The sequence below is a fragment of the Chelonoidis abingdonii genome, chromosome 6 (assembly GCF_003597395.2).
Source record: "Chelonoidis abingdonii isolate Lonesome George chromosome 6, CheloAbing_2.0, whole genome shotgun sequence".
In the NCBI taxonomy this organism is placed as follows: Eukaryota; Metazoa; Chordata; order Testudines; family Testudinidae; genus Chelonoidis; species Chelonoidis abingdonii.
In genome coordinates this window covers 22,984,107-23,010,896 of record NC_133774.1, presented here as the reverse complement: position 1 = coordinate 23,010,896, position 26,790 = coordinate 22,984,107, and the positions used below count along the sequence as shown (strand labels likewise).

General features: G+C 44.0%; 1 protein-coding gene across 1 annotated transcript; it reads right to left on the bottom strand.

Annotated features, from left to right (window-relative positions):
• Positions 1-672: 672 nt before the first annotated feature.
• SEC11C (SEC11 homolog C, signal peptidase complex subunit) lies at positions 673-13,373 on the bottom strand. The gene is made up of 6 exons (XM_032792683.2): positions 12,953-13,373; positions 8,836-8,945; positions 6,783-6,932; positions 2,402-2,521; positions 1,383-1,440; positions 673-872 (listed from the first exon to the last, which is right to left on the bottom strand). The coding sequence occupies exons 1-6, from the start codon at positions 12,992-12,994 to the stop codon at positions 819-821; spliced, it is 534 nt and encodes a 177-aa protein (XP_032648574.1). The 5' UTR covers positions 12,995-13,373; the 3' UTR covers positions 673-818.
• Positions 13,374-26,790: the final 13,417 nt, after the last annotated feature.

Below are 26,790 nucleotides of genomic sequence, written 5' to 3'. Positions count from 1 at the left end.
TATGATATAACATGATAAGAAGAGAACAATACACTAGGGCAGGAATATATAATCTCTCTCTTGGTACTGTATTTATTAGTAGTATCACCCAAGTACCTACAGTGCTTTTCATTTAGCAATTTACAAATATTAATAAATCCTCAAAAGGCCCTTGTGAGGCTTAAAAGTATTAGCTCCATTTTACAAATAGGAACATTGAAGCAGACAGAGATTAATGGCCTGATTTTCAGATAGATGGATGTTCAGTACCTCTGAAAAATCAGACCATAAGTGTCTTGTTCAAGGCCACAATGAGAGTCCATTTCAGAGCCAGGAATAGACTCATAAGCTCCTGGCTTTCAGTCCTTTAGACAACTACACTTTTCCCCCCCGTAAACCAAGAATGTTAAGAATTGCTATCAAAGAGGTCACAAAGTAAAATCTTTTCCCTTTTCAATACTGCTCAGGACACAACTATATTAAGTTGCTAGGTTAGACATTTAACCATTGTTTTTAAGTTAAGTTCTGTAAATAAAGCCTATAATTTGGATAAATTCGGACAAAAGAATTTTACCACCACTGAATTCCTTAATCCGCCAGTTTTACAGTTAAGTTAGCCAGTCTCCTCAGTTTATAAATAACTGCCTAAGATCATATAAAATAAGTACATTATATAATTAAACAGCCAACAAGTTTACTCATTACTCAATTTATTTGGACAAAACGAATAAGTTTGCATGTTTTTGCGTAACCTGATAAAGAAATTGGAACATTTGAAATATATTAGTTTTTCCAATAGTTTTAACTTCAATCTTGGGCAAGGCCTTTTTCTTCTTGTTTTAGGATTCACGTTTCAGTAATACATATGCTCCCATTACTGCCAAAAGAGCATACTGTGAAGAAAACACACAAAGAATTATTACAGTTCTTTCTTCTAAGAGATATGATACCATTAGATGCTATTTCAGGGTAAGTCTCTGTTCAGTATTAACAACTCTTGGATTGGCTTACAACTGTAAGAATTAGACATATTTGGGATGCTATTGGCACATGAAAAAGAGCTTCAGCTGATGAATAGTTTATTCTTATTTTTATAATTATCAAAATTATAAATTCAAATCTTAGATCTTAACACTAACTATGCATTGTAATTGCATGCTTAATTACACATAAATGTGAGCCGACAGGCTAATTGATTAAATGTTACTTAATTGACTGAAAACAAAAAGTCCACATGAAAATATGCCATATGGCTAATTTTCCCTGTGGTAACCAAATCCATATATACAAATCTATTACCAGTTAACTACGTATTTCACTTAGGTATAGAAATTGCTCCTTTATCACGTAAATACCAAATTACAAGTCCTAACAAGTTAATGTTCACAATAATGTTGACTTACCTTAAATTTTGGGTAGTCATTCATTATTATGGTAACCATCCCAACATAAGGTAAAAAGCTAATGGACAAAAGTTAAAGCAGACAAGTGTGAAATAATTTCACAGAGTTAGAGAGATACCTAAATATTTTCCAAAATATACGTTAGAGCTAGACATTTAATTGAAATGTATGTTCCACACAACAAAGAGCTTTAAATTAGTATTACTCCAAAGAGCACATATTTGAAATACAACCTAAGAAAGTGTAACATGGACCCCTCTCTCTCTCTAATAAAGGCTTCATCCTTCCGCACATTACTAAAACTTGGTAAGGTAATAAAAAAAGAAAATAAGATTGACAAGGTTTACACGCCCACCTTCTTATACAGCTGCAAAAGCAACATAGTCTACCATTGGTGAGTGATGTAACTTAAATTCTAGTAGTTCACTTTTCATATTAGGGCTTAAGAACAGTTGATTTTGAATGCCGAGATAATGACTGAAAAGCTCCAGCAATACCAAAGGATTTCCTCAAAAAAAGAGGCATTATCTATAACACCAAGAAAAAACAACTCTGTGGCAATGGTCAGCCAATTTTTGGCTATTCTGAATTGATCTGCCTTATTCAGGAGAGCGGGTGACACTTGACATGAGAAAACTACTTCCAAGAATTTTCTTGATGGCCCAAAACACAGCCAGGACTCTTGGTGTGGCAGACACTAAGTGACTGATCCGAAGTCCACTGAACTCAAATGGAAGATCTCCCATTGACTTCAGTGGACTTTAGGTGAAGTCCTTATGTAGCTTTAAGGAAGGTTCCAAATAAGAATAGTGAAATAACCACAGACCTTAACACTCCATATTTTTGACTGTTTTCAAACCCATTCTCAAGATGGGTTTTTCTCCTTATGATCAGAGGATTTGATATAGTATTAATCCCTGTGCTTCGACCAACATTGATCCCAACCTAGAACTCAAAATACTTTCTTGAATGTACTTTCTGTTTTTCCTGCCTCAGTAATGCAGAAGAGTACCGCTTACCCTCTCGCTCTTCCAACAACATCCTTCTTTTCTAGCCAGTTCTGACCTTCTTTGTACAAGCCTCTATCATCAACTTCATTATTATCACCCTTAGTCAGAAATTTGATGTTTCCATTTTCTCTGGAAGGCAACAGGGTGACAAATTAATTTCCACTTCATTTACAATCTTATTAATTAATATTTGCAAAGCACATTGAAGATGAAAAGTAAAATAATATAAGATTAGATATCAATCTGTACACCCAGTCCTACTTGTTTAATAAATATCATCAAGGCATTTATGGTTTTCACTGACAGATTTAGTAGATGGAACAAAGTTTTTACATCAACCGCTCAACATTAGAAAGATGTTTTCCATCAGATACAAGTAGGTATTTGATAGCAGCCTTCAACCCACCTGAAGGGGGGTTCCAAAGAGGATGGAGATAGGCTGTTCTCAGTGATGGCAGATGATAGAACAAGAAACAATGGTCTCAAGTTGCAGTGGGGGAGGTCTAGGTTGGATATTAGGAAAAACTATTTCACTAGGAGGGTGGTGAAGACTGGAATAGTGTTACCTAGAGAGGTGGTGGAATCTCCAACCCCTGGAGTTTTTAAGGCCCGAACTGACAAAGCCCTGGCTGGGATGATTAGTTGGAGGTGGTCCTGGCTTGAGCAGGAGGATAGACTAGATACCTCCTGAGGTCTCTTTCCAACCCTAGTCTTTCTATGACTCTATGTATCTTCTATTAGCATCAACCAGTTATATGCATGTAAAGCCCTACATATTTACAGTAAAGTATAAATGTCTAAAATACTGGAAGTGGCCCTATCAAGAAAAATGCCACTATTGATTGAAAAAGTCTAGGGGCTGGTGTGTCTTGCAGAAGGATGAGATGCAACAACATCAGTGAACTATCAGATATATTGTTTATCAGGGGATTAGAGGATTGATCTTACTCCCAATGAAGTTAACAAAAGTTTAATCATGTGTTCCTTTGAAGGGAGGGTCAGAACTTGTATCCTGCCTCTTGGTAGTAGCATGAGCTTGATAGGCTAATGCACTAGATAATTTCCATCTTTAATTTCCATGCTCTTGTTCAACTCACCACCATGATTAACACAGATATTATATGCTATTTCAAAGATAAAATTAATCTATCATATTCTTTTTTGATTAAAAGAAATATTGATGCGCTTTTAAATCTGAAGAAAGGATACAGCTACATAAAAATCAAAACACTGTTAATAAAATAGCAAGACTGCACTGCAAACACAGAGACACATAAAAGTTAACTGCTAAGTGCCACAATTCTTTTCATCCAGGCTGAATCACAGTTATGTTAGATCTGTATCATTTTGCAAATGACAGAAGATTGATATATTGCAATTATGTTTTGTTTAAAAAAGCATATGAAGCACTATCGAGCTACAAGGGACTTTTACTGCATTTCATGGAGACGCTACTCAGATGCATAGAATGGAGAATGCATCCAAAGAAGTGAGCTGCAGCCCACAAAAGCTTATGCTGTAATAAATTTGTTAGTCTCTATGGTGCCACAAGTACTCCTCTTCTTTTTGCGGATACAGACTAACACAGCTGCTACTCTGAAAACTACTCGCGATTCAGCAGGTGGCACTCTTCCCTCCCAGATAGATTTGAATCAATGCCAAGCACAGTATTATGGAGGACCATACTGCTACAGATACCAACTTTCACACAAGACACAAAACTGCAGTCCTGACCACTTGTTGGCAAAAAGCCCTTGATTCGTTTTGTAAGAGGAGGAGTCTTAAGCCCAGTGACATGGCCAAATTCTATTGTGGATCACTATATTCTGCCCATCTAAATGTCACCTGCAGTTTCAAATGGAAAAGATATTTTTCGTTTTGTCCTGAATATTGCATATTTGCTGTCTGCTGTTAAACAGTTGCCATGTTTCATCCTAGAGATGGCTTCATTTCAGCAGTGGCTGAAGTGATATCATGTATAGTTGAAGTGTATATAAAGCACTTTGGATCAGGATTAAAACAAATGTAAAGTTAATCACTTTACAACATTCACAATGTCATGTAATTGCTCAATCTGCTTCTACACGGATTTATAGAGATATTAAGATTGAAAATAAAATATACTGCTTTGTCTGGTGACCTCTGTGGTCTTCCAGAAAACTGTCTATCATAGAATCATAGAAATGTAAGACTGGAAAAGAACATAAGAGGTCATCTAGTCCAGCCCCCTGCAATGAGGGAGGACCAATTAAACCTAGAACATCCCTAACAGGTGTTTGTCCAACCTGTTCTTAAAATTTCTAGTGATGGGTATTTCAGAACCTCGGCAGGCAATCTATGCCAGAGCTTAACCTATACAAAAGCTTATCAAAAGCTTTTCCTAATATCTAACCTAAATGTCCCTTGCTGCATACTAAGCCGATTCTTTCGTGTCCCATCTTCAGTGAACATGGAGAACAATTTAGCATCCTCTTTATAACAATTTTACATATTTGAAGACTTATCAGGCCCTCTTCAGCTCTCTCTTTTCTAGACTAACAAGCCTAATTCTCTCAACCTCTTCTCTGGAGAACTGAAATCTGACCTGTCCCAGCACCAAACTACGAGCTGAAAACCACCTGGCTGCACTGAGAAACAGATCATACCTTAGTATAAAGGGGGTAAACCTCAATCTCTGCCTGTGCATTGCTTCCTCCCAGTCATTAACACCTCCTCCAGGGAAGATGTGTTGCCAACCCCACAGCACAATCGTACCAAACTGTCACCTCCATCGTACCTGCACAAATCCTCCCACATCTGAGACAAGGAGAAAGCCTTTTGATTTTTGTCAGAAGCACAAGGCATGTTGGCACTTGAGCTCTGCTATGTATTAAAGACCTGCTCCACTTTGAGGCAGTGGATTAAGCAGCCAGTTTGCAGCTCCTTAGACCTAGGGGAAAGTGATCCTTACAGGTACAGGCAACATCAGCTGTCCTGCAGCAGCTAGGCATGCAGCACAGCTTTCATACTTCCACAGAAACCTTGCTATCTCAGGCTATGTCTACACTAGCACTTTTGTTGGTAAAACTTTTGTCAGTCAGAAGTCTGGAAAAAAACCACACCCTTGACAGAGAAGTTCCGCTGACAAAAGCACCAGTGTGGAAAACGCTACCTGCCCACATCTCCTGCCCACATAGCTACGGCTGCTTGTTAGGGGTGGTTTAATTATGCCAGCCAGAGAGCTCTCTCCTGCCAGCATAGAGTAGCTACACAGGACAGCTACAGCTGTGCCTCTGTAAGGTCTGTAGTGTAGATATAGCCTACTTGTTCTTAGGGATGTATGGAATCAGCGCCTCCATTGCCCCACTCTCTTTCCAGCTAGCATCACCCACATCTGGAATGGGGGCAGGATAAAGGTGATGGTGCTGAGGCTTGTTTTGCCTTACAGAAAGCCTTTTCTTATTCTTCCCACTACCATGGTGCCTTCCAGAAGGTCACACTGAATTTTAGGCAGTTATTCAAATTAAAGAAGGTACTTGGATACAGGAATGTCTATTAAAAAAGATATGACGTGGGGGAAGAACCACCAACATCTTTAGTTCACCTTGTATCAACTCACAGACGGACAAGTGGATTAACACCTGCAGCATCAGTGGAAGATTTCTGCTGTTATGGAGTTATGATATAAACCACTTACATTCTTTTTAGAAGTTGTCCATCATATACAAGAATATGGGGGTCTGCTTTTTAACACATCACCCTTCAGTTATTCCCTTTAAATGTGTCAGATAACATTTAAAGGTAAAACACATCCATCTCTCAGTAGCTCTATTATTGTTTTTAATAATGAATCATCTTGGGGATTGTCTATTATTGTACAATAGGAAGACAGAATAAAACTTTCTTCATTCATTTTGGGTCAAATCTGTATTCTGACAAACTCCATTTATCGATGGGGATGGATTTGACAGAATTGTAAATGAATTCTTTATACTGCTGCCTTCACTCTACCGTTTTTAAATATTAAGACTTCTGACAGCTCATGTGGTAAAAGTCACTCTCCTAGTAACAAAAGCCCCAAGTCTGCAACAAACACTATGCAGGTGAGCCCCTAGCCCCACACAGAGACCCAGAACTTCAAGGATCAGGGCCTTTATCATCAGAATAATCTTTGGGTGCGTACATGTACCTACACTGAAGTCAGTGGAGCTTCATTCAGATACAGGGGTCTGCCTAAAGAAGCCTATTGCAAGATTAGAGCTGAAAAATGTTTCTTTAAAATACTGGAAATAAAGGTTTCTCTTCCAGTATACCATATTTGCCATTTTCAGGAGACAGTATTAAATTAGAACATAGCTGAAAACACAGCAACGCAAAAGCATACTTAAAAATAATAAAAAAGTGTAATTACTTTTCATGGATTTTGATTACTCTGTGAACTATTGGAATATCTCTGCCTTCAACTTTAAAAACAACTATTTCACCAGCTCTAATAGGGTCTTCTTGGAAATTTGTTAAGAACAACAGGTCTCCTCTATGAAATGCTGGTTCCATACTGCCACTACAAACAAACAGAGAAAGGTTATACTGGCAGTATTATGACATATGCAAGATGAACTAAAAAGAAAAGTAAAAAACAGTATTTAATACATATACACAAATCTGTGATTTTAACTGATGCCTGAGTTTTGCCCTTTCATTAACAACACTTTTAAAAACTATAAAAACCTATTTAAATGTGACCTGCTTTTGAAAGATCCAAGTGACTGATCCTGTGAAAAATGAAACCCCAGTTTCAAGCTAACAGATATTTTTCCATAGAACCTATTTAATGAAATCTATTTAGTATTCTCTGCTATAATGAAGAACAAAGGTTTTACCATAGTGGATCAGACTTTTGGTCCATTAAATCTGGCTAACGTGCCACCAGTAAGGCAGTGGCCAATACCTTAAATTCAATGACAGGCCAAAATAATACCATAATATATTACGAAGCAAAGCTGTACATAGAAAGGGATAATTCCTGCAGGCAAGTCTCATGCTTATGGAAGCAGAATAGCTGATTAATAATCTTCAATTGCATAATTACACATCATAAAAGTTTACAGCCATTTTTCAAAGCCAGACAGTTTTTGATTCAATGGCAGCAAGCTACAGGAGATAAAGGCTACAGATCCCATTTCCAATCTCTTGAACAAGGTGGAAACATAAGTTTGCCAGTGTAACTCTAAAATTTACACTGGCTTGTTATGAAAACATTTTGTTTTAAAATTTGAGATTAGTTTGTTTTGACTGCAGTGCTACAAAAGCAGGGTCACCTCTCGAATGTTTTGGGTGGGCACCCCAGAAGCAATGAAGGATTCCAACATATATTTACATGGTTCAGAAATTAATATCGTGCTTTACAGCTGTATTGCTCCACTGCTCATGGAAACAAGATCACCATGTCGGTTGGTCAAAAGCTAAGATGATATTTATGTACAATAAAGTTGTACAGGATTTGATCATGGAGAAAAATTTCTCCAGTAAACTTACCATCCTTTGCAAAATAGCTTAATCTAAAATGGATCTTAAAACAGATATACAAAAAGAGTGTTATTTAAGGATTTGCTAAAAACTAACATAGAACTCTGGCTGTACCTAAAGCCTAAAATATTCCCTAATTCTACTATTACATATTATCCTTATTGATGTAATTTCATAGGGCCCAATCCCTATGTGCTTAACTTTACACATTTGACCAAACCTAATAGGTTTGCAGGATGGGGCCTTTATACAATAAAGTATTACATTAAATGTAGTCATTACTGAGAGAGGTAGAAGCAGCACGGACATTTATAAATAGTTGTCCAGAAAGGGAGTTTTGCCACAATTACTACCCACTCTAATATCAATATAATGTGATCATAAAAAATCTGAGAAGGATGCCAATTTGATGGTGAAAAATGTAGAGAGGCAGTTGACAACTCTGAATATTTACAGCTAATATATATTATCTTGAAAGATCTTTTCAGCAGGCAAAATATGCCATAATTTAATTAGCTTCATGAGGCAATTCTCCACTGGAACTAACATTTTCACACCTGGTCTCTACATTGGGGTTCTGCTTCATGACTAGGCTACCTAGACAACCTGGGTACATAATAAAGTCAGGCACCTTTTCCACATTCAGGCATATAACGAAAACATCTGGACTTTCAAAAGGTGCTAAGCATCCAGAGCTGTCACTAACTGCAAGCACCTGGCAGCTCTAAAAATCAGGCCATGTTTTATTTAGATACCCAAATATGGATTAAAGCACCTACCTTTAGGCACCCCAGTTTGAAAATGTTGGTCTGGGTGCTTATTTACCTATGTGATAACATTTTACAATTGGATAACAAATAATTTGAGGTATATTTGCACCAGAAAAAAATTAGGTTTTACTGTTATAACAAAACAAATAGCGATTTAAACAGACATACCTGAGTACCACAACAATAGGGCTTTCACTTCCCGTGATGACAATCAGACCTTTCCATATCATAAGCGCAGAAGACACAATCATGGCAAAATTTAATACTTGGTAATATAGCTGCAAAGACACAAACAAACCAAGATCCCCCCGAAAAATAAGATTGTCTAGTTAACAAGTACAGACTAGAGGTACAAAAGCAGAAATCCCTGCTACAAACAGGTTTTCATTAACCTCACAAACAGGTTTTCATTAACCTCACTATTTTAATGTGGATTTCCTTCACCAGAGTCACACCTGGACACTATGAAAATTTAACCAACTCTTAACCTATTTTATTTTGCAAAACAAAACTATGTGACGTATGAAACATGGATGTTTTAGGTACACAACATAAATACATATGGTAATTTCCAGCATTTGGAACACCTCTCAAACCAGAAAACAAAACTGGTATGCTTTTCTTTTAAAAAAAATAAAATAAAAAATGTTGTGCATTAACAGTCATGATAGTGGTACAATGGTCTTGACACAAGCATACTAAAGTAGACTAGGGTGAAATCTTGGCCCCACTGAAGTCAATTGCTGACTTCCATGGAGCCAGGATTGCACCCCAGGATGACATCCTCACCCCTACTCTAGTCTCTTTATGCCACATGAAAAGGCCAGAGCAGCATAAAGGAGCCCTAAAACCCCCATAACCAACCGGGGGAGGATTCCCTGGGCACAGGCAAGATGGTAGACCACAGCTATGTAGCTTCCTGAGGACCCCTTGCAAGTCCTGGAGTAGGGGGGACATGTGGTGGGCAGGGATGAGGGCATGTCAGAGAAGGGCCTGCAGCACACTGGAAATTTGAGCAGCAAAGTGGTCCTTAGAGCAGATGGAGAGGTTCCTGCAACTCAGACAACCCCAGGGACAATCAAGGATCAGGAGGGCAAGATGGTGACTTAAAACCATTTAGCCCCTACCCCTTGTCTACAGCTGCAAATGTTGTGCTACATTATACTGCACTGCAACACAATCTCAGACCTTGTGATTAAAGCCTCAGTTCTGCACTGTGACCTGCACAGGTGGACTTCTGAAGCTACACGGAGCCCCAGTGAGGTCAACGTTAGAAATTCTGCACACAATATTTTAAAATTCTGTATATTTTGTCAAAATAACACAACGTAATCAGGCCAGTTTCAATTATTTTGGTAATTTATTTCAAAATACCTGTCAACAAATATGGCTGTAACAATACAGACAACATAAAAGATTCAAGAAATGTTTTTTGACAAATAGATTCTTTACTGGGCATATGAATACAGAATTCTGAGTAATAATTCATTTAAACTACAGTACAAAAACATATGTTCTACAGCACTCAGAAGCAGTGCAAAGACTTGGGGGAGTCAGGGATAACAGAGGAGCTGAGGAAACTGGAAGTAATTGCTGGGAAGAAGCCTGGCAGTGAACTGGAGGGCTGTTGGGTATGGGTGGGAAAAGTATGGAACAAGGTTTTTTGGGGGAGGGAGGGGGTTCCAGGGAGAGAATTGTTAGGGAGTTGGGGAGCCTCCACCATGCAGTTCCTGGCTAACCCTTAGCCTCTCTCACTCAGTCAGGCACATCTGCGCCTGTCCCCATGTGTCCCTGTACCCTCACCCCTGTGTGTCCCCGTATCCTCACTCAGACACCCCCAAACCCTATGTAGCCCTGCACCCCCACGCCCATTCACCCCCACCCCAGTTTGTCCTCCCCACTAACCCTTCTGAATTCAGTCTGTGTGAGCTCCCAGCAGTCCCATGTGGCCCACACTGTCCATCCCCCCCACCCATATCCTGTGCCTCCTCACCAGGTCCCAGGGACATGGCTCTGTGAGAAACATAGTTTCTTCTCTCTATCCCTCTGTCCCCTGCTGGCTGCTCCTGCCTGGCAGCAGCTGCCCTTTGTTCTGGATCCCCAACAACCCCTGGTGGGCAAAAGGTGTAACTGCAGCACCTCTCAGGCAGAATGTATTTTCTGCAGAGAAAAAATATTCTGCAGAACATGAATCCTGATAGTGCACAGAGGCATAGAATTCCCCCAGGAGAGCTGCCCACCTCTGCAGATCACAATGTGGGATCAGGCTTAAGTTTCCCCCATATCTGTGTCTGCACTTCAGTTGTGCCTTACAACACCTCTATTTACTACTCCATTCCTGGACCTCTCTTGTCAACACTTCCACTGACAAACCATGAGGTGATTTTGTAATGTGGAGAAACAGAAAAGAGAAAGATATGCTCTTTAGGAAAGTGCTAATTCTCTCCTTGATTGCACTTATATCACTCCAATTACTGTTCATGAAAGCTTCTTTCACACATACACAAGAAACTAGGCCCTTTATTGTGAACCTATCAGCATTCAGAGCCACTGTACTGTAAGCAAGTGGTACTTTTGTTCAGCAAGAATATTTGGGAGTTGTGTATATCATTTTCTGTTATCCTCATATGTGAAACTCACATCTGCAAAATATTGCAGACATTTAGGTTTAATCTTATCATCCCCCCCAAAAGCCTGATTTGGTAGTCTTGGGCCTTGGCTCCACTGGTGCTTTACAGCGTTGCAACTTTCTTGCTCAGGGGTGTGAAAAAAAGCACACCCCTGAGCGCAGCAAGTTACAGCGCTGCAAAGCACCAGTGTAAACAGTGCCCCAGTGCTGGAAGCGCGGCTCCCAGCGCTGCAAGCTAATCCTCATGGGGAGAGGATACCTCACAGTGCAATTTTTACTTAGGAATACTCCAGTTAGAGATCAGCAGTGACCAGGAGCACCTCTCCATATCTTTTGGCTTACTACAAGAGACAGAATGGTCTAAGACTAGGCACGGAACTCAGAGTCAAAAAGCCTGAAATTTTTGACAGGAAGCTACAAACACAAAGCTGAACTTTGAGGTATATACTAGAAAAAGCACTGACGTTCATGTGTATTAGCTGTTTCACCACAGTAACTGTGTGCAAGCATCCCATATTAGTATCAAGAATAGCAGCATGATGGACTTTCACAAAGTAGAATAAGCAGGAAGGAAACATCAAAAGATAGGGCACATTGCCAATCTGCCACATAACAAGCACAAAGTAGATTGGCTGGTTGAGAACTTGAGCATCTTGTTATGCTACATGGTAAGATGACTGTATATCTGAAAACCAAGGATGTCCTAGTTTTTGGGGCCTGTTCCAATGCCTCAGGCAGTTTTACAAGAAAACAGGGCTTGGGCCTGATTTTTGGGACCTCCTTCCACAGCTTCTCAATAACTGAACCAGTAATATTGGCAGCAAGTTGGCCATGTGCACATGTGGCAGTTGTGTTACTGATATGTGGTAGTCTTCCTGTCACATCTGCCACCTTACCCTCCCCATCCACAAAGACCCTGATGAGCCCATTAACTTTGTCTCAAACTTGCTTGCTCCTGAGTGGCAGGGGAAGGAGATAGAAATGAGTAACTTTGTAAAAGAGGAGGTGTAGGCACTCTTTCCTTCCACCAGTAGCCAAAAAAAACAAGGTGCAACCCTCCCAGTCCTCAAACAAAGGTTATTGCTTAGGACAGGTATTCCAGGGTTTATAATTTTAGGCTGAAAATCTGAGAATCCTATACATGTAATAACCATGTCTGACATACCCACAAAATAACTCGGTCTGACACTCCATGGTACGCTAGCTACAAAAACACAAGCATGAACTGCAAAAAGAACAGGAGTATTTGTGGCACCTTAGAGACTAACAAATTGTAGCCCATGAAAGCTTATGCTCAAATAAATTTGCTAGTCTCTAAGGTGCCACAAGTACTCCTGTTCTTTCTGTGGATACAGACTAACACAGCTGCTACTCTGAAACCAAGCAGGAAATGCACACTCACAACGCTAGACCTCTAGACTGAATGCAGCGCAACACAAGATGAGCAGCCCAACATGCAGACATCACTACACACATACAACTGCACAACAGATGCTATATACACAGCAGAGGTAGGTGCTAGTAACCCGAGTGGCACAACACATACACTTGCATGCAAACCGCAGCCTTAACTTGCCATGAAGCCAAGAGCACGCAACGCGGCCCACGCACATCGGAAAACACCACATCTGAAGACACATGTAGCACCCCCTTTACCTGGCGTTTGTTCATTCGCCGCAAGTCCCCGAATACGTCCATCGCCAGCTGTTTCTGCAGTGCCAATCTCAAGGGAAAGAAAGAGGGAATGGGGGAGGCTGCAGGAAACCAGAGCGAGGGGGGACCACCAGTCGTTCCTGCCTAGCAGCTGCGGGGCTGGGGCAGGGCTGAGCCCGTCGGGTTGCACCCCAAGGAAGGGGGGGGGGAGAAGGCTAAGCCACTCAAGTCCCCCCTGCCCCCAGGAGCAGAGGGCGGGGCAAGGCTAAGCCCCCAGGAGCACAGTGAGTGAGGCAAGCAGGGCTAAGCCCCAGTGAGTGGGGCAGGGTTAAGCCCCCCCCCCCAATTCCCCCCAGAAGCAGAGGTACGACGGCTGCCGTAGTACCAAAGCCCTCAGGCCCAGCCAAGGGTGCCCAGGAGTCCCGCCCCTCAAAAAGCCTGATTGGCTTGAAAAACCGCCAACACCGCCCAAAAAAAAGCGAGGGACGGAATTTGGGGGCCTGGCGTCATGACGCTGGGCGGAGTTTGTGGAGGGGTGGCCTGCGGACCACACACAAAGGGGCCCAAAACGCCCCGAGCCGCGGCGACTATAGGTAGCCTCCCCGCCCCTTGCCCTCTGGCCGCGGAGCTCTCCCGCCGCTAGAGCTGGCTGTCCTGGTGGGACAGTCATCTGTGGCTTGCTTAGACCCCTGGGAATTGTAGTCCAGCTCCTTATCCTCCTCCAGTACCGCGCAAGGACCAGCAGAGTGGCGAGACTACAACTCCCAGAATGCCACAGTCGCACGCTACCGGCGGAGGCAGACTCTCTGTGAAGGGTCTGTGGAGCCGCCCAACCCGTTTGTTGTCACGCGCGCGCAAAGCGGGAATCGAAATGTCAGGGGACCCCACCGCGACCCTGGAGCAACAGCGTGACAGCTCAGGGTATCCGGCCTTGCCTCTTGGATCAGGCAGCGTGTTGGGCAGCTCCGTGTCTGAGCGGCTGCCCCGTGGACACAGCTCATTGGCGGGGCTCACGGATGTGGCGGGAGAGGCTGGAGCTGGAGGCCGTGCTGTGGGGTGTGGGGGGAAGCGGGGCGGGGGTTGGTGGTGGCGGCGAGGCTGCGGTATGTGTCAGTGAGGCGCCGCTGGCTCCCCACCCCTCAGTGGTAGAGGAATTACGGGGCCAGCTCTGGGGTCACTGGGAGCTGTAGGGGGCGAGGGGGCTTGGGAGCAGCGGGTGCTTGGCCTAATAGCGCCTAGTCTCCGCCGCACACGTACAGAGCCCCGCCAGTGGGAACGGGGTGGAGCCGCCAGGCACCGTGTCCTGCTTGGTGAGGTCAGTGCCCTTAGTAAGACGACGTAGGGGGTGGGGTGGGGAGGCAGAGTCTTGGGTGGGGGGGAGCAGGCGCTACCCAAGGGTGGATGCGATGAGGGGCGGAGGGCAGATGGATGTCCCAGGTTTCTGTTCTTCAGAAGGCAGAGATCCTGCCTTTTTGTACCTCAGAATTGCAACCGTAGTTGGAACTGGGGGATGGAGGAGTGCGGGACTGGAGTTGTGTGGAGAAGGGAAGGGTGGCACTATTAGGGTCTCCGTGAACTTGGTTGCTGATTGTACTGATCAGGGCAAACCCGCAATAGAAACACTGCTGCCCTGTGTGCAAGCTCTGCATATACAGGGCCATCCTGCCCAGGGGACAGAATGATGCATTTCCTGCAACCCTCTCAGCCAAAGCTGTAAATGCTCCGTTCTCCATAAAGTACTAAACATGAAAAGTGGAGCCCAGAGAAGACATAAGCCATTTGTATGTGATATCACTCGCATGACTTAGTCACAAATTTCTAGGACAATGGAACAAACAATACCACCCAAAATGTAGAGTTTTTGGTCCACATGGATCCCACTGCAGGTGCTCATGTGTATGAGATCAGAATCTTTTAAATAGCGGTGTCCACTGTGCTGTGCTTGTGCCATACAGTCCTTGCACATCTCTTTCCTCCCCTCCCACTCCCCACATGGTATAGGATAAGAAGGTAGGTTAGTGGATTAGAGATACTTGCAATAAGCCATGAATTTAGTGTCTTTATTAAGATCATGGCTTTTATTGTCTAGCTTCCATGTGAGTGGTGGTATCATTGTGAAAGAATTCTCTTTAACAGCAGTTATGATACCAGTCACAATTACTATGTCCCTGCCAACAATCACAAGAAAAAAGATTCTTCTGACACCACAGAGTGAATAAAATCACTCTTTATTACTACATTGATTACATCAGGAAAAAAATTGATAGTGAAATCCTTAACAAACATCACATGCACCATGATTTCTCTCTCGACTGCAAAGAGGCCAGCTATACAGTTCCTGAAATCACCATATAGTGTCAAACCAGCAGACAAAGGGGGCTCCGTCATTGCCTCAACCATGATGAGTGCATTAAAGCCAACTGACAACTCTTGAGTCTATAAAGAACTCAAAGACCCCAGACTGCAATTTACCCAGGATTTTATGGATATTATCCTTATAATCCTTCCCCAAAGAACTGCAAGAGAAACTCTATAAACTCATCCATCCACGAACTCACCACAGGGACCTTCTACATGCTTCCCAGGATAAACAAAGGAGCCCAGGCGTACCCATCTTGTCTGGCCATGGCACTCTTAGTGAAGGAATATCAGGACTCAGAAACTCAAACCACTCACCACACAAAGAGCCAGTTTCCTTCAGGACACAAACTTCCTCCACATACTCCACAACATTAACAACCTCCCTCAGAACACCATCTCTGCCACCATGGATGTCACTTCCCTATACACCAACATCCTTCATAATGATGGCATAGCTGTCTGCCTCAAATATTTACAGGACAATGGACAACCCTCAGATATCCACCCTGACCACATCACCAAACTCATCTATTTCATCCTCACTCATAGCAATTTTATATTCAATAACACACACTTTGTCCAAGCCATGGGAACAACCATGGATACTAGGATGGCTCCCCAATATGCCAGTCTCTTCATGGGCCACCTTGAAGAACAGTTTCTTGGCAAATGCACCACAGACCCAATGATATACCTGAGATATAGTGATTGATATTTTCATCCTCTGGACAGATCACTTAAAGTCCATCAGATTTTCACCACAACTTCAACAGGCACCACCTATCCATTAAACTCTCTCTGAAACTCACACTATTTCAACTTCCTGAACTCCATGATTAACTTCAACAATGGAATCCTATAAACAATTACGTACAAGAAACCAATGGATCATCACCTCTACCTTTGTAGATCCAGTAACCACATCAAACATGCCACAAAATCTGTTATCTACAGCCAGGCACTTGGATACCTCAGAATGTGCTCCAAGGAAATAGTCTGGGATACTGTTTAACCCAGTTAAAACTACCTTCACCAAACAAGGACTTTCCACCAGAGAAGGAGATTGCATCATGGAATGGAACATCTGAATACCCAAAGAGAACCTGCTTCAATACAGAAATAAAACCCCCTCTGACTGCACTCCTCTAGTTGTCACCTACCACACTACACTGGAACCCATATTGGGTATCAAACAACTACAACCCATATTCCATGGAGACCGCATCCTGAAATAAATTTTTTCTAAACACCTTCTTCTGCCTCAAACAACCCCCAACCTCTCCAAAATCATCATCAGAAGCAAGCTCCCCACAGACCAGGAGACACCAATTCAAAACAGCACCCGACCCTTCTAGAGCAACAGATGCAAAACATGCAGACATCTCTCCACTGCTACAATGATAAACACTCCTACAAGACATCTTTCAAGACCCATGGTATGACGAAGTGGGACTATTCTTAATATTTCCTCTGAATACTGTGTGGGTGCCTTAGTTTCCCCTATGCATTTCTTAAGTCTCTAGGTGGTGGGATAAAGGCCAGTGTGCATAGATCTCTCTCTCCCTGGCAACTAATGGCCAGGCCCTTCCCCCCCCTGCAAGGGGATTCTAAAGGTGTCGGAGAACAAAAAGGTCAGGTGACCTCTTGGCCCAGGAAAGGAACTCAGCAGAGAAGGAGGGGCTGGAGACAGTTGGGAGCGGCTGGGATGAGGAGTGAGGGCATACATGGGGGTCTGCCTCGCTGGCCCCAGATGGACCCAGCTGAGGGGTCCAGTGTCTCTGTACCTAAAGCTCTGTTTTAGACAACGTTCGTGTACATCGATAAAACTCTGTTTTACTGGCAGTAAGAGACATGTCTGACTGTTGGACTGGGGGTGCAGACCGTGGCTTCCCCAGGACCCTGCCTGGGTGGACTCACTGTGGGAAGCGCACAGAGGGGCAGAGTATGCTGAATGCTCCAAGGAGAGACCCAAGAGGTGAAGCTGTGTGAGCTTCTTGCCCTGGAGACAGTCTGCTCGAAGGGAGAGGAGGCTCCCCAAAGTCCAGACTGGTTTGGTGGGGAGCAGTTCCAGAGCATCGCCTGGGAACTCCGTGACATATGGGTCAGACACATATCTGTCACAACATGTGGTGTAACTCATCCACTGCAGTACATGCCTTAATAATAACTATGTGGGTGAAATCTGACTATCACTAGGCTCTCAAATGAATTCATACAGGAAATGATAAAAGACAAAAACACCCTATCACCTGTGGGTGAGCACTTTTCACAGAGTGATCACCCTATATCTGACTTAGCAGTCCTCATCCTCAAAGGAAACCTGCATAACATTTTCAAAAGATAAGCCTGGGAGCTTAAATTTTAACTTTGCTAGACACTAAAAATCATGGTCTTAATAAAGACACTGAATTTATGGCTTATTATAATAATCTGTAACCCACTAACCCTCTGCCCCTTCTTGTTCTATAACTACAGAGGTGTTATCAGAGGTAACATCTTGAATGGCCTTCCTCAAGTGCTTAATCTGTTCCCAGTCCTGGGCTAGAACACCTGCCTCCTGCAGCCTCTATGAAATATCCCAGTACCGGTGAATGTTTGGCCAAAAAAAAGTCAAGGAGGATAGAATATTACTCCCAGACATTGATCATTACCGAGGTATGCTCAGCAGGCCAAGTGGCTGCTGTCAGAGCTGTAACCATTGTCACCTGTATTGATCTGTAAAGAGTATAGTGAAAAGCTGTTCTGATGTGGACAATGCAGCATGCTTCCACTGGTGAAAACAAGGGAACAGAGACCTTTATAGATTGGGTAAGGGTCAAAGAGAAATGGGGGTGGAGGACTATTAATACTTGAGACTTGGCACCTGCCTCTTACCCACCATCTAAACTACAAATCGACCAGTACAGGGCTTGCCCTTTACTCATCTTGAGACATATGCTTCAGGGGTTTACATAGGGATAATGGACAAGCCCACACATGGACACATTTACAATTGCTAGTGTAGATGTACTATTAGTGTATTAACCAAAACCCAGAGACTTCATGCTAGTATTTACAGTATCTGCTTGATGTAAAACAGATCTGTAGTTCCTAAAAACCCAGGGTCACAAAGACTGCTCCTTCCCTAATCTTCCAGGAGCACACAGTAAGACCAGTGTATGTTGGGTGGACAGGGATGGAGCAGGCTGCACCGATAAACAGATGCAGTAGTCACTCAATGCTTTACAAGTGTTAATAAGCAAAGGAGACATGGGAGCAAACAAAGAGATGTGGGAGGACAAGATCAAGTCTCCAAGATTACCAGATTCAGGAAGCATACTTAAGATTTGAGTAAGGAGAGGGGTATGAAACAATTGAAATGTTACTCTTAATGAAGGCTTTACCATTTGAAGCAGTAAAGAAATAAAGAATCAAAATCAGTCACTTCCTTCATGAAGACTGCAATTCTTGTGAAACAGGTTTTCTTACCATACTGTTTAGGCTTCAAAAGGATTTTTCCTCCCTTCACTGGGAGGAAATCTGTTATTCATCTAATTGAAGAAGTGACAAAGATTAAAAACAGTGTTTGTGGCAACTTGATCAGGGAAAACAATCAATAGAAGAGAAGCTGACATATACTGTTGGTGTTGTATGTGTTATCAAAATAGTTTGTAGCCTCAGCTTGTTTTTCATACATCTTCCAAGATATATAGAGTCTTTTTACAGAGTTTAGAGGGGGCACCAAACAAAACAGATAGAAAAAAAGAGAAGAATAAAAGGGAAAGTTAGGCAAAGATGTGGGTAAGTCCAGTGTCCAGACACTCCTATGGCATATTCTGTTCACAGTATTGTGATTAATTGTTAATGAGAGGTTCGTGAGTGATTCAAGTTTCCGAATTTCATCCATTGTATGAGTAGCTGCATTTGATTTTCATTCTGCAGAAGTCTCATAAAAAAAAGAATAAGTTCTCATATGTTCCTCTGTTTCCAATTAGTCTCCTTATAATGAGCCAGTTCTCAATTATTGCCTAACTGAATGGCTGTTAGACTTCTACAACGATTATGTAGAGCGCATTGGTTTATGAGCTATAAGCCTTCTACAGTTGTTTTCAATGCTAGCAAACTGATAATAGCTGTGCTACCTAGTGGCCGGAGTCCATGGCTGCTGCCAGCCTCACGGCTGTGTGGCCTAGTGGCCAGAATCAGTCACTGTCAGGATGAGCTGCTACCTCATGGAGGCTGCTGCCAGGATAGGAGGACTCAGGCCCTCCCTCTCCACTGGGTCCCAATCCAGGGATCCAGCCAAAACATGCTGAGCTAGACTCCTGTTGTCCAACCAACTCCCTGTAAAGTCTCCCTGGGTTTCTTCCTACCTGCTTCTCTGCATCTTGTGACTTTCTAGTTCCCTCGGTTCCTTCTCCCTCAGTCGCATCCAGCACCTGGGGGTTGAAGGTTGCTGTCAGCTTGCTGGCCTCCACATTGTGGAGTGCCCATGGCCCTTCAGCAGGAGCCAACAGCAGCACACCTCCCTCCCCTACAGCAGTCCATCCAGAGTGAGACAGGCTGCTCTCTCTTATGCTGGTGTTGCACTTAGAACATGCCCAGTAGGGCTGTGGGGGCATGGCTTCCTCATCCCACAGTGAAGGGTTAACCCCCGCAGTCCCAGTGTGGGGCATGCATGCTCCGTACAGGTCCCTAGACATTTGTAGTGATCCCCTTCTGAACAGCCTCAACCTTTTGTCCCATCTTCCCTCTTTCCCCCGGACCAGACTCACAGTGGTTAGGACTTTAGCTGAGGAGTATGCCTGCCAAGGGAAAGTGAGAAAGTAGTATGTGTCACTTGTATGAATCAAAGCTGTGAGTGCATTCACAATAGTTTCTCTGTCTGTTGTTTCTTTAGCTTCTGTAGATGTGCCCTTGAGGGTCTCCTCCTACACACTGGCTGAGCAGCTCTGTCTGATAAGGAGATGAACCAGAAGGAGTAAAGAAGACATGTTCAGGGAGGTGCTGCAACCATCTGATGCTGCTGATAGCTATCAGAGAGCATGGAGAGAAGTTGTCAGTGAAAAACTGAGAATGGATAGCCAGGAGAAGAATCAGGCAGGAGTGGAAGATACAGCTACTCAAGGACCAAACAGACATGCTGATTGTGCTGCTAGTGGAACACATCCATGTTTGCCTCCCCCTGAAGCCCGTACAGACCTGCCTCCCATGCCCTCCCCAGACTCCCCACACACATTCCTCTTGTGTTCTCGAGCCGTCGCATTACCCCATGCACTCCACCCCTAGGGACATGTTTCACAATGAAAGCTGAACATACACCCTGTTGGAAGATCTCATTTCAAAAAGTGCTCTTCATTGTCATGTCCCTGGTAAGAAATAGAAATGTTTGTATAGCTGTATACATAAAAAATGTATGTATAGAAAAAAAATGAAGTTTTATTTGTCTCCTACATACAATGGTTGCTGCTGAAATTCATACACAGTGGCAATCTGTGCATTTGCAGCGTACAATTAACACAAACAGCAATCATTACAGAGGTCATGCTACGATGCAAGACAGAAGTGCCTGCTCAGTGTATTACAGAAAGGCATGTTACTGGGGCTCATTGTCAAAATGTTCCTTCAAAACCTCCCTGATACGAATAGCTCCCCGTTGAACCTCCCTAACAGCCCTGCTATCTGGCTGCTCAAAAGCAGCTGCCAGCTGATCCACCTTAATGCTCCACCCCTGCAGAAATGTCTCTCCCTTAGTTTCACAAATGTTATGCAGAGCACAGCAGGCTGCTGTGACCATGGGAATATTTTCCTCATTGAGGTCTAACGTGGCAAAAAGGCAGCACCAGGGACCCTTTAATCTGCCAAAGGCGCATTCAAAAGTAATTCTGCACCTGCTGAGCCTGTTGTTGAAGTGCTCCTTGCTGCAGTTAAGGTTTCTGGTGTAAGGCTTCATGAGCCATGGGAGCAAGGGGTAGGCTGGGTATCCCAGGATCACAGTTGGCATAGAAAAGTAGTCCTTTCTGTTAGTGTACTCAATTGCAAGGTGGTCTGGGGCCAAAATGGGAGCTATGCATGCCCTCAATCATCACGCCGCAGTTAGGAAATCCTATTGCCACAAAGCCATCCGCTATTTGCTGCACATTGCCCAGAGTCACAGTCCTTTGTAGCAGGTGGTGACTAATGGCTCTGCACACTTGCCTCACTGCAGCTGACACAGTGGACTTCTCAACTCCAAACTAGTTCTTGACTGATCAGTAGCAGTCTGGAGTTGCCAGCTTCCACACAGCAATCACCACTCCCTTCTCCACCATGACAGCAGCTTTCATTTCAGTGTCCTTATGCTGGAGGGCAGCAGCAAGCTCCACACACAGTTCCAGGAAGTGGATTTGCACATCTGAAAGTTCTGCCACTTCTCGTCAGCCCAAACCTGCATCACGATGTGATCCTACTACTCAGTGCTTGTTTACAAAGCTCCATACCAATGCTCCACGGTGTGCAGCTGCTCCATGAATGCCAATAGCAATCCTGAATTGTTTCTTTCACACAGCAAGACAGACACCATGGTGTCATTATCAGATTCGCTGCTCATTAAATACTACAAGATCAGCCGTACTGTGTTCATAATCCTTATCACAAGATTGGAGAGCAGTTCAGGATCCATGCTTTCTGACAGAGATGGCAAGTGCACAGTTTACAGGGGTTGTTGAAAAGTGGCACAAAATTTAGTCAGAATGATGGGACAGAGGAAACTGCATCATCGGATGGTGAGCCCACCCCTGTGAGGCACTGTAATCCCTTCCCAGAGCACTCAGTGGCAGATTGTGGCAAGTTGCACAAAGGGAGAGCTACCCACAGTGCACTGCTTTCTCTGTTAATGCAATAGCACCCACTGTGTGTGCACTTTGCCGTCACAAGGAGTGTTGTGTGGACATGCAAAAGCAGGTAAATTACAGCAGTAAATGATCGTCTACGTAACTGAAGTCAACTTATCTTTGTAGTATAGAAATAGCCTAAAGCCTGTTTCCTGAATGGCTGACGGTTCCCACAAATGCATTTCCCTGCTTGCCCGCTGTGGAAATGAGGATAAGACAACTCTAAAGTACCTGTGCTCCACCCTGAGGCCCCACCTGCCCACCGATTTCTCTCCCCCCTCGCCCCCCACTCCTTGCTCCTCTCAGCCCGCTGGCTGAGGGCTCCTCTCTGCCCCCAGGCCCCTTCCCCCACCCACTGGGACTGTGGGGGAAAGGGAGGAATCCCTGCAGCAAGCAGGATGGGCTCCCCACATTTAGCCCTGCAAGCAGCTGCGGGGACACCCCATCCTCATGAGCCCGGCCACTCTGCAGCCTCGGAGCAGGCAGACATCCGCTCACTGTCCCCTCAACTGATGAAGCAGTGGATCACATGACAGGCAAAGTCCAACAAAGCAACATGGTTGGGGCTGAGGGGTAAATGTCAGGTCTCTGGCAGCCAGTGCACAACCCCTGGTTGCTGTCTGAGTGGGACCCTGTGAGCTAGCTCTGGCCTCGGTGGGGAAGGGAGGATCCCTCTGTAGGGATTCAGATCTCCCCCTGCTGGGAAGGGAAGGTGAGGTCCCTCCTAGCCCCTTTCAGACTGACCAGCTGAGTTACAGCCTCCTGCAAGTCTGAGCCAGGTGTTTCAGGAGAGTCCCTGTGATGTTGGCCATGCACAGACACGAAAAGTCCCTGTGGTGTATCTTGTAAGAGCAGGGGGTGATTCTGTGTCCTTGGTCAAAATTGTCCTCTTCCCTGTTGTTTTGGGAGTGGCCTTCACCCTGGTGGCTTCACTCCAGTGGTGCTTTGGGCAACTAGAGTGTTTATGTAGCAGCAATTTTTCTGAGAGACTGATAGCTGTTCAACTGTGTGTCATAGGCCCTATACTGCTGTCAGTATAAGTTTCTCCTGTAACTCAATTGTTAAAGTCTTGTGTTTTGGAGCAGGGTGGGTCTGAGTTCTACCTGGCCATCAACATGAAATTCTGGTTTGCCCTGGTATGTGGCATAGTAATAGCCTTTAATTTTCTAAGTGGCCCCCAGATTTGTGAGTATATAGTTTACTTAACCTTAACTATACCTGAGCGTTTGCTCTGCCATAATAAATGTGTGTACATTTTAAATCCTGAAGGCTCAAAGGGTCTCTCTAAATAAGACTTCTTCTGGGAATAAGTAAATGCAAGATGGACATTAAGGACATTTTGAACATGTCTGCCTTGATGATAATCAGTTTTAACTATTTCTGTAGTGCCTATCATACTTATGCTGAGTATCATTTTTATCAGATGAAATACAGAGGCAAAGTCTCAAGCTGGAAAAGGAGAGAATCAAAGTTAATTAGATATTAAATATCTCACTGAAATACCCAGGCAAAACGTCTCATTTCAAGAAGGGGAAACTGTAAAATGGGTTAATCATTTGTACAGTAAATCATGTGATTTCCTTCAACTTTGGTGGATTAGTACCAATTAAATTTAACATTAACTTGCTGTGGAAGTGAGAGCTCCATTAGGCTGTGGGAAGTGTGGTGAATTGCACTTAGAAATAGATTTGTGCTGACTAGGCAATATGATTATAGCTCAATTTTTATAACAAAATGAAACCATTTTACAATTTTTGTTTTTGTTTTAAAAAGCCATTAAATGTATCAAAATGAGGGAAACTCCCTCTGAAAAACAAGAAGAGGCAGTTCCGGAAATGCATTAATGAATCTTGTATGTTTAGATGAAAATCAGCATCTTGTGAAGTTTCTTTCCTCCTCCCACCACTCAGTTAAGAAAATTAGTTCCTTTTTTAAATGCTCTCACATGCTCCTATTGCAGTGGCAGACTCCAAAGTAGCATGAGAGAGAGTAGGTTGCAGGCAGGAAGATTAAAAGAACAATTTAAAATTGATGAAGTTTTCGACTACCATAATTACTAGCAACATTTAGGATTACAGCGATTAAAAAATTAGCAGTGAGAAAAATATTCTTTTCAATTGTTTGGTTTATTCTGTATATTTGACAGCACATTGTGCATGGATGAAGCTGTTTTTTTATGGCTTCCCCTGCATAGTCACAAAATATACCGCACAGAGGATTAACATTAAAAAATATTGACTAGAATACAAGTTAATGTTGTCTCTTTAAATATAGCTTTTAGAAAGGTGCTGTTTATTAATGAAAGAAAAGGGTGATCTTTTCAAAACTTTCAGCATAGTTGAAGCTTTATGGCAAAGTTAATGAAGCCTCAATCTACACTACCTATTTGGGACAGAGGTGGTATTACATATTTTACAGATGGGTAAACTGAGGAAGTTACTGCTCTCACACTTGGAGACACTGGAAGAGTCAGATATATGTAGGAGTTCAGGCTCTGAATGTGTATTGCTCACTATACCATACTTCCCTACAAAGTTTTCCCCCCACCCCCGGATGCAACAGTTCTCAACCCCCCAGGCGCATGTGGCCCAATTAGCATGCAGCTATAGCCCAGCTGTGTGCTAAAGACCACCAAGGGTCTGGGTACCCCACCACCCGGCGGGGCTGGGTCAGGGTCAGGGCTGCCCGCCAGCCCTGCAAGGTCTGGGGCTGCTGGATGCCCAGCTCTGTGAGGGTCTGGGGATGCCAGACACCCCATTGGGTCTGGGGCTGCCTGCCAGCCCCATCTGGCAGGGGTCCAGGGCTGCCCAGAAGCCTTGTGCGGTGGGGGTCAGCGTCAGGGCTGCTGCCTAGCTGCCCAACCACCCAGCCATGGCCGGGTCCAGGTTCAGGGCTGCTGCCAGGCCCCACACACTGGGGTCCAGGATCCATGCCACCCAGCCCCCCCACCCAGAGCTTTGTTCCTGATCCCAGTCTGTGGAGAGGTCTTTGGGCAGGAGGCACTGGGCATAGGGGTAGGCCTGCCTCTGAGGGGAAGGGGCATTCTTGTAGCACAGGGCTGGCTGGGGTTGGGCAGAGCGGGGCCATCTCCACCGTGCCATACCCCATTGCCCCCGGCTGGCCCATTGCTCCAGGGACTGAGCTTCTCCATTCTCCTATGCTATGCCCCATGGAGCCCACAAATATATTTGGCACCACAAAAGGTCAATCCTGACCTGGATGCAATCTTATTTATGTACAAGGAATATACAATGTCCTGCTTCTCTGAACACAAGGGGACTCAGCAACAGAAGTAGCAGTTTATTAGTTTATAGTCCAAAATCTCTTTAGCCAACAAAACCAAAAGCTCTCTTACTAACTTTTTCCTAGGTCACACTGTGCTCACAGACTGCTTGGCTTTCTTGCTCTTTGCCTCTCCTTCTCTCTTCTCTCAGTTCTTGTCTGTTCTCAGTTTCGGTATATTCGTTCACACTCCCACGTGGTCACAATACTTAGTGGAACCCTCTGCCAAAATAATGCTAATGTCTGGGCAGTTTCTAGTAGGCCCTGCTTTAGATATGGCGCCTTACCCATCTCTCATAACTATCTGAAATGAAGGGTGTGTTCACCTGTCAGTTTGAATGAGATGTTAACCCATAGGAACAGTCAAACGTAAAAGAGACCCTCCCCCCCAAATATAATACATTGAAGCAAGCAACTGAATATTGACAAAATATAGACGTGTTTATATACAAATGCTAGAAGTCTAAGTAATAAGATGGGTGAACTAAAGTGCCTGGCATTAAAATGAGGCTGTTATGCAATAGGCATCATGGAAACTTGGTGGAATGAGGATAATCAATGGGATGTGGTAGTACCAGGGTACAAAATATATAGAAATGACAGAGTGGAGGGAGTGTCCCAATATTTTGCCCTCCAGCGCACAAGTGGAGGGGGCTCGCGCTCCCTGCCCCAACTCTATCCCGGCCCCGCCCTGACTCCGGCCCCTCCTTCCCACTTTGGATCCCTCCTCAAATCCCCACCCTGGCCCCACTCCCAGCCCCGCCTCCTCACTGCCCCACTGGATCCCTCCCCAAATCCTCACCCTGTCCCCACCTCTTCCCCAAGCACGCTGCATTCCTCCTCCTCACTCCTCCCTCCCAGGCTTGTGCTAATCAGCTGTATGGCGGCGCAAGTGCTGGAGGGAGGGGGGAGAAGGAGGTGGAGGTGGAGCGAAGGCGAGCTGGGGCTCGAGGCGGGGCCTCTTGTTTTTTTTTTGTTTTGTTTTCCTTTTTTTTTGTTTTTTCCTCCACTGCTGGCTCTTGGGTTTTTGTTATTGTTGTTGTTGCTCCGCAACACCCCCCCGCCCCGTGTCCTGATTATTTCACGTCTCTCATCTGGTCACCCTAGTAGAAATTCCATTCTTGAACCATAAGAATAGAGCACTAGGACTATACTACTGACCACCTGACCAAGATGGTGACAGTGATTGATTGTGAAATGCTCAGGAAGATTAGAGAGGCTACAAACATGGGAAATGCAATAATAATGAGGGATTTCAACTATTCTCATACTGACATGTCATCTCAGGATGGGATGCAGAGATAACATTTTGATATACATTAAACAACAGCTTCTTGGATCAGCATG